The 8961-nt window shown below is 32.0% G+C and overlaps 1 protein-coding gene and 1 long non-coding RNA gene across 3 annotated transcripts; both read left to right on the top strand.

Moving 5' to 3' along the window:
- Nucleotides 1-1450: 1450 nt before the first annotated feature.
- Nucleotides 1451-2737, top strand: LOC120212572 (phospholipase A1-IIdelta-like). Its single transcript, XM_039210840.1, has one exon. The coding sequence runs from the start codon at nucleotides 1523-1525 to the stop codon at nucleotides 2735-2737; it is 1215 nt and encodes a 404-aa protein (XP_039066771.1). The 5' UTR covers nucleotides 1451-1522.
- A 2107-nt stretch (nucleotides 2738-4844) lies between these two features.
- On the top strand, nucleotides 4845-7217 carry LOC120212574. 2 transcript variants are annotated; one of them, XR_005524713.1, is made up of 4 exons: nucleotides 4845-5105; nucleotides 5267-5296; nucleotides 5424-5547; nucleotides 7183-7217. It is a non-coding gene; the product is annotated as an uncharacterized LOC120212574 (long non-coding RNA). The 2 variants fall into 2 exon arrangements; XR_005524712.1 differs by lacking the exon at nucleotides 7183-7217 and having other exon boundaries at nucleotides 5424-5662.
- Nucleotides 7218-8961: the final 1744 nt, after the last annotated feature.

Genomic DNA, 8961 nt, shown 5'->3' on the forward strand with positions numbered 1-8961 from the left:
GCTACAATTCCTTTAGTTGTCAATGATTTAGATGAGAGAGAAAATAGGAGGACAGGAGAAGGGACAATAGCGAGGGGAAAGGGAGGGAGGTCGCAACATGGATTTCTAACTTCTTTTATTTAAAAATAATAATTTTTTAAAAAAATAATTTTTTAGAAAAAATATAAACGTCACATTTGTCACTTAACAATTGTTTTATGGTAATCAACTAAAAGTGTAACAGATAAGATATTATACACCTATTTTTATGAAAAATTCTTTTGACACTAAAAACCAATTTAAAGTATAATTTAGACATATATTTTTGTATTATGTCTTCCTTTTAATAATTATAACACTATTAAAACTTATATTTTAACAAGCACTTCGATAAAGAAATAAAATAACAAGGGTAAATTATACAAATAGTCTCTCGACTATAGGATATACTTTAGTAAATCCTTCAACTATTAAAATTTATAAAATAATCATATGACTAAAATCTTACTTTTTAAATCTCTAACTCCTAAAAATTATAAAATGATTAACTTACTATTCATTTATTCTAAAAAAGTCTTTTTTTCATTAAAAATTATTTGACTTTTCTATACATAGCATGGTTGATAATTAATTAATTAAAATAACAATACTCTTTTAAATTATTTGACTTTTCTATATATATAGCGTTTGGTTGATAATTAATTAAGCTACGTCATGTCGTAGGGTAAGTTATGGACCTTTAAACATTTCAATTTCTTTCTTTTCCTCTTTCTATCATACGGCATTTTTATTAATAAATCCCCGGTGATCGGTATATTTATCGATATAACACTGATTAAATTATATTTCTCGATCTAACATCTGTAGAAGTAAAGCGCGTCCCTTGAACCGTGCTATACGTTGATTTGGCGCCACGGGTGTTAGATCGGTAAATATACCATTTGACAATGAACGCTCAATCATCATGCTATAGTCATTGGTGCTCGAACTCATGACTTCTAGGAACAACGATTCTTTTAACCATTAAGGTAAGTTGATTAGTGCATAATTATATTTAAATACAATGTAGTAACATATTGTCAATTTTTTTAAATTGATAACTTACATATATTTTGTAGACATAATTGTTTAAATTCAATATTTTTAGTGAAAATAACATTGTTTTATTAATTAACTTATTTTAGTGATTAAAAAATCGTTATTATTACTAAAAGTCAAGTTCGAACACCGACGACCATCCACTCTGTTTTAATTTATTAGACATCATTTAACTGATTTCTCCTATCATATTTTGTTTAAAATTTCAATTAAGGTAATTAATTTTTACTTGATTGTTATTGATTTTCAAAGAAAATTGAAAGTGAAGTTATAAATGTACTTGTTATTATTCTTAAAATAAAAATTAATGATTGATCTTTTGATGATGATCTTCGCTTTAGAGAAGATGCATTTTCTCTTTTATTCAATCTTTCCACTGACCATACAAACAACCAAAGCCCTATGCATTATTTTCTTGGTGGCCACACCTTTGTGGGCAGCTAGCATGCTCACGGCCGCAAATGACGAACCGGAACCGCCATGGGAGGAGCTACTCGGCAGCAAAAACTGGGACTCGCTTCTCGATCCTCTTCACCTCTCGCTTCGTAAGATCATACTCCGCTGCGGTGATTTCTCCGAGGCCACGTACGACGCCTTCAACGACGACCAAAACTCCAAGTTCTGCGGTTCGAGCCGCTACGGCAAGTCATCTTTCTTCCACAAAGTAATGCTGGAATCCGCCTCCGATTACAGAGTCGAGTCGTTTCTCTACGCCACCGCTCGCGTCAGTCTCTCCGAAGCGTTTTTGCTCCATTCCATTTCAAGGGAGTCCTGGGACCGCGAATCGAACTGGATCGGCTACATCGCCACCACGACCGACGAAACATCGAAAGCTCTCGGTCGCCGCGAGATCTACGTAGTGTGGCGAGGAGCAACCAGAGGCTACGAGTGGATCAATGTTCTTGACGCCAAGCTTGAGTCTGTTGAACCCCTTTTACGTAGCAGTGACAATGATGATGAAAACGAGAAGCAGCCTAAAGTGATGCTCGGCTGGATGACGCTTTACATTTCCGACAATCCCAAATCAAGTTTTACAAAACTAAGTGCAAGGGCACATCTTCTGGGTAAGATCAAAGAGTTAAAACAGAGATATAAGGATGAAAATATAAGCATATTGTTCACAGGACATAGCATGGGGGCTAGTTTATCAATTTTAAGTGCTTTTGATGTGGTTGAGCATGGTTTAGTCAACAATATTCCTGTTGCAGCCATTGTTTTTGGTTCTCCACAGGTGGGGAATAAGGCTTTTGATGATAGGATGAAGAGGTATCCAAATCTTGCCGTTTTACATATAAGAAACACAATTGATGTCATTCCTCATTACCCTAGCTTGTTGTTGGGGTACGTTTATACCGGGACTGAATTCGTCATCGATACGAGGTCGTCCCCGAGCTTGAAGGACTCGACGAATCCTCGCGATTGGCATAATTTAGAGGCAATGTTGCACGTAGTAGCAGGGTGGAATGGAGAGAGAGGAGGGTTTAAGTTGAGAGTGAAGAGAAGTTTGGCTTTGGTGAACAAGTTTTGTGCGTTTTTGAAAGATGAGTGCTTGGTGCCCGGTTCATGGTGGGTGGAGAAGAACAAAGGGATGGTGAGAAATGACAAGGGAGACTGGGAAATGGCTCCACCAACCGAGGAAGACTTGCCTACACCTGAATGATCTCGCTACTCGCTTTATTAATTTAAATAGCATTTCGATTATCGTGTTACTTGTATATTCAAAAGATTATCAATTAATTAATATTAAATGAGTCATAACAATTTTTTTAAATAAGTTAATTTAAAAACAATTATGACTATTTTTTATGAAATTGAATTTTGGTTTTTATTTGATTTAATTTTGGAGTTGTCATCTATCTTTAGTTACTAGGTAAAATGCCTAAAAACGTTTTTTTAAATAATTTTAATAAAAATCATTTTTAAGGAAAAAATTAGTCTGCATTTACTAAATATTCATTTTAAAAGGTTTGGATGTCAATTACATGTGGGAAATGGTAAGCACCCCACAACGTCCAGAGTTGATACCTCTCGATTATACGATGTCTAAGTAGTGGAATTTTACAAATTTAAATTGCGACCATCTTCATTTCGATGAATTTGAAAATGAGTATTTTAAAAAAATATATTTGACTAGATAAAAACGACTTAATTCACTCGTTATTATTTAAAAATTGTGTTATCTTATTATGTGAATTAAATGAAATTAAAATCCAGTCATGATGAACGTAATTTTATTAACCCACAACGTAAAACAACATTGCCTTTGATAATTTTTGAAAACTCAAATATAATATGACAAATGAAATAAATAAATAAATAAATATAATATGTCAAATATAATATGACAAATAAAATAAATAAATAAATAAATGGCACACATAGTTTTTATATTTATTAAGATTTAAAAAAAATTAGTGGGATGTTCCCTCACTCGAACGTCTTAGGAATCAAACTCCAGATATTTTGAGGGTTTTTTCATGGACTGCTCTTTGTTCGGTATATTCTCCAAAAATAGATACAAGTTATTTTATGAAAATAATTTTATTAAAAAAATAAAAAAGAAGTATGTATTCATATTTATAAAAGCATGTATAAAGAAAATACAATGTATAAAAGATATATTTACCATATTACAATGTATCGTGTAAAATATAAGTACTAGTATAAAAGGTGATATAAAAGAGAGGATTCACCATATATACGTACACGTTTAAGTTATGGAGACTAAAATACAAACATATTATCAAGGCAAGTCGAAGCATAAATTTCAATAAATAAGCTGGCTTAGCAAATAAGTGACTAAACTAAAATAGCACTAAACTAAAGGGCAAAACTTTAAATGAAAAAAAATCAAGAAGAAGCAAGTAAATATCATATTATATAGGTACTAGAACCTGAATAAAACCATGAAGCATACATGATTAAAATAAAAGATGCTAAAATATGGTACAAAATGTATAATACAACAAAATGTATACAAACAAACAAAAGACGTAAATATCACTGACTGTAAATGTATTTTCTGTGATGATCCTTTGAAAACAAGGGACCATATTTTTCTGCTTTGTCCTATGGCTACATCAATCTGGAAAAATATTTTTTCTCTCTCAGGACTTCACTTCTACCATTGTCCGTGGGAAGCTTTATATGTAAGGGCTTCCACTGCTTGGAAAGGCAAATCAATGCTCAATCTTATCTTGAAGTTATCTTTTAATGCCACTATTTACTTACTGTGGGATGAAAGAAACAAGAGAATGTTTCAAGGTAGATTATGCTCAAGAATTATTCCATGACATCAGAGATATAATTGGACTACACTTAAGCAATGAGAAATTCAATAGCAATGATAATGTTAATATTACTCTTTCTAGGAATTGGAATACAGTGTGATCTTTGTTTTTGTGTTGATTGATCACTGCATTCTAAACTCTGATTCTTTTGTATCTTGATGTTGTACAAGTTGATTTTGGGTAATAAAATTTTTAATTATCCAAAAAAAAACGAAAAAAAAAACAAACAAACAAGTTTAAAACCCGAATCATATATAAAGACAAATCGAATAATATGAAAATAATAGGATCAAATCATGAAAGAAAAAATTCCATTGATAGGTTAAAGGATGAGATCATAAAAGATCAGACACTTAGCATGTGAATAACCCTAACCCTAAATGCATGTATTCTTTGGCCAAAACCACGGCCCATATCACGGTGGTTTAAAAGTTAAATTAAAGGGTTATTGAACCCCAGAATTCAATTGACCGCCGCATCCCCTCTCTCAAATTCTTTTTTTTCTTTTCTTATCAATGGGTGAGGAGAACCACCATTCCACAGCGTCGTTCATGGCCATGAACGGTGGCTGGAATTCACGTAAGACTTTCAAAACAACCACTCGATATCCCGAAGTTCAAAACCAAGCCTCGTTTTTACTAAAACTAAACATAAATCCTAGGTCTAGGAAAATCATCTCGAGTTTTACCTATTTTTCGGTGATCCTTGGGTTTTCGACGAGATTCTCAACCCAAAAAGGTAAGCTTTTCTCTCGGTTTTCCTTCTCTTTCATTTTTTTCTAATTGTTTTGTGTTTTTTCGATTTTTCTCTTCTCATTCTCTATTTTCTCTCTTTTTTTGTTCGGACCCCCCCAAATGGCCTAATTCATTCAATTTATGGTATTGCATGTTGTGTCTAAGCCTTGATTCTTGTACTGCCGAGAAGATAAGGTATGATTACCCTATTCTCATTGATTGACAATCATGGATTTGATTTTCTTTGTCTCTTATGAGTAAAAAACATTTAGAATTTTTTTACTAATTTTTTTGCCTTTTTTTGAATGATTGATGCGTTGAGGGCCATCTGAGATGACGACAGTGACAGGAGTAGACAACAATGGAATGGTGGTGGCAGGAGCTAATAGTAGCATCGCGACAGTGCAAAAAACATGGCAGTAGGTGATAATAGAAGACTCTCTAAGGTTAGGGTTTATGGTTTGTTTAATTTTTTGGGCCCAATTTTGGGTTATCTGTTGGGCCTGCCAAAATGGATCTTGTTGTAATTGGCCAATAGTTGGGTATTGGTTTTGCTTGTAATTTGGGTCTGAATAATAAAATAAAAAATAAAAATATTATTAATTATTTAATAAATATATAATATAAAATAAAATAAAATAAATAACAACCCGGACAAAAACAAGTGTCTGCAGCTACACCTCTTTGTCTAGTCTTGTGTTAACAATAATAGGACAAAGATAAATAGACAACGAGTTTTTATTCGGTTCCACCTTTTACATTGAATTTTGATAATGTCTCGATAGAGTCTAAAAATGATACTTTCATCTTAAAATTTTGTTTTAAGAGAAGCATTATAAAAAAGAGTAGAATTTTTTAAGATAGAAATTTTAAGCAATATATAATTTATTTCAAGAGAAACAATGTCAATGCTTTAGGTTTGAAAAGAAACTGTCTTGAGCAAGAAAAAATTAGTTTCAAAAGAAATTATGTCATGTAAGATAAAAAAGTTCTTTTGAGATAAAACTGCCTCGAGAGGGGTAAAATTTGTTTTGTGATTCTTGAGAAACTATGATAAGAAAGATGAGATTGTAACATCCTCAATATCAGATTAGTGATTAAATTGTAAAATTTCAGAATTTGGGGATAAAAGTAGAAAAGTTGAATAGTTCAATGATTTATGTGTAGATATTTTCTAAAAGTTAGTAGTAATTATTAAAGGAGATTAAGGGCAAAATGGTCTTTGTTATATAAAGATAATTATTTTATCTCTTTATTAAGAGATAAGCGTGTGGGGAGAGTTATCTGGAAAACTCTTCTCCCTTCTTCTTCCTCCTCCACGTGAGAGCTCAAGCAAATGTAAGATTTCTTGTTGTTGATTATTAGCTGAAATTTAAGGTTGAGTTTTGATTATTAGGTGATAATTAAGCATAAGAAGAGCTTAAATTATCTTGAAACAATAAGATGAAGAGAATAAAGGGAATTAAAGAAAAGAGAGAAATAAGTGAAATCTTGAAATAGGGTTCTTTAATGAGGTTTTAGAGTGAAATTGACTTGTCATCAATCTAATTAACATGTATTAAGTGTTAGAATTGGATTTATAACATGTTAAAATTTGGGTATGATTCTTGAATTTCTTAAGGAGAATAGGATATGAAGGATAAAAAAGTGATTATTGAGTAGAAATGAGTGCAAATATGTATATGTAAGTTAGGAATATGAAAGGGGATGAAATATGAAGCATTTGAGTTGAATTAAATGGATTTTCGGGCTTAAAATGCAAATTATGGGCAAGGTGTATCGATGCACATTCAATGTTCATCGATGCACTCTTTAAAGAAGAAACATCGAATGCAATTGGTGCATCAATGCATAAGGAGTGCATCGATGCATCACTTTTAAAATGAAAACATCGAAGGTAATTTGTGTATCGATGCATGGGTAGTGCATCGATGCACATGTTAAAGAATGCATCGATACACTGTAGAATGTATCGATGCACTTCAAGGGGAAATTGAAATAGACATTTCTTTTGGTATAAGAAATGATAGATTAGTGTATATCAATTGGATACCGATATGTATCAATGTATGATTATATAGATATCGAGCACAAACAAGTCCGGGTCGATTGGCAAGTTAAGATTCGATCGAAAGAGAGGAAAATCATAAAGTGTATTGGAACGTAATGAGGCCAAGGTGAGTGCACATTAGATAGTTTATTATGTATTAATGGAAATAAGACTTGTGACAAGTCTATTTCCTATAGTAGAATGCATGAATTCATTAATATGAGCATATGTTCGACATGTTATGTGTGTGTTATTGATTGTTACATATGTTAATGATATGAGTGAATAAATGTTTATATGATACATGTTAATTGTCCATGATATATGCACACATGATAATATGATATAAGTTAAATTATGTAATATGATACATAACTATGAGATAAGTGAAGAAATGTATATATGATAGATATTATGTATGTGATAAATGAATGATATGAAAAGTGACATGAACTACGTGAAAAGAAGCTACCTGATTACAGGTACATGTGAAAGAAGTTATGAGTTTATAAGAACATGTGATATGAATGTGTGTATATGTGATACTTGAAAGTGAATCATATTATTATATGAATATAAGAAATGATATGATAAAAGCTATGAGCATATGAGATGTGACTATGTGAAACAATATAAAAGAGAATGCCCATGTAAGTGTTAGGAGAGCTAGATGTATAGTTGGCATGCCAAGAGTCGAGGGTCTACGCCGTCTTTCGGGACATAGTGGTCCTTTGGGACATAGTGGTCCTTCGGGACATATGTGCTATATGTAGTCCTTTGGGACATCTACGTGGTCCTTCGGGATAAATTCTACGCGCCCCTAGTGGGAATTATACGAGCTGTGGTGACAGTATAGTGCATAACCTCAATAGACTCACATATCTACAGTTCTCACATGTGTACATGGGCTAATAAAGAGATCATTGTGAAATCAATGTATGTGATATATGTATATGAATTGCATGATATGATATATGTTTAATATGGGTTATTGTATCTGTTACATGAATTGATGTATATGTGAGTGAGTATAAATGACTTATATATGATGATATAAGAATTTGTTATAAGTTATAGAATATGAATGTAAGAGATCATATGAATAAGAAATAAGAGATATGAAGTATAATAGTATAAGAGCAAGATAAAAACATAAATGATGATATGTATGTAATTGTTATATGAAAAGCATATGAGTGAGATGATTTGATATGATGTGTATGATATGATAATAATAGTTGTTCTTGCATGATTACAAGTTAGAGTTTACATTATATATTTATTCGCCTCACTAAGTCATAGACTTAGCGTGTGAGTGTTTCACACTCAGGTTCTTACAAAGTTTATGGATTGTTGAGGTACAAGTCAGGTTAGCATTTTTCCTTACAAAGTTTCAGATCATAAAATAAATGATTTAAATGTATTTTATCGCATAAAAGTCTAGTTGGTATGTATTTAAAAGATTTGAATTGTATAAGCTCTGAATAGTTCTGTAAACGTTTTGAATAAGTTATATGTTGTAAAAGTTTTTAAATTACTCATTATTTTATACAAGTAAATGTTTTAAAAAAAATCAATGTGACACCTCAGACTCGGATCCAGGTCGGATTCGGGTTGGGGGTGTTACAGAGATTTTGCTTCAAGAGAAGCAATCTCAAAGGATACAATCGATGTTTGTTGACGGTGTTGTTCCTTTATGATGAAGACAACTAGCCACATTTGAATGACTATGCATATGAATACAATATTATTCCTTCTTGTTGAGGAAATTTGATTGTCTGGAGATAATTTGATGTTGGAAATGACACTG

The sequence above is a fragment of the Hibiscus syriacus genome, unplaced genomic scaffold (assembly GCF_006381635.1).
Source record: "Hibiscus syriacus cultivar Baekdansim isolate YM2019G1 unplaced genomic scaffold, ASM638163v2 tig00110013_pilon, whole genome shotgun sequence".
NCBI classification, from domain to species: Eukaryota; Viridiplantae; Streptophyta; class Magnoliopsida; order Malvales; family Malvaceae; genus Hibiscus; species Hibiscus syriacus.

Bases quoted from the DNA above. Each gene is read 5' to 3' on its own strand.
- LOC120212572 (XM_039210840.1), top strand. From the start codon at position 1,523: ATGCTCACGGCCGCAAATGACGAACCGGAACCGCCATGGGAGGAGCTA.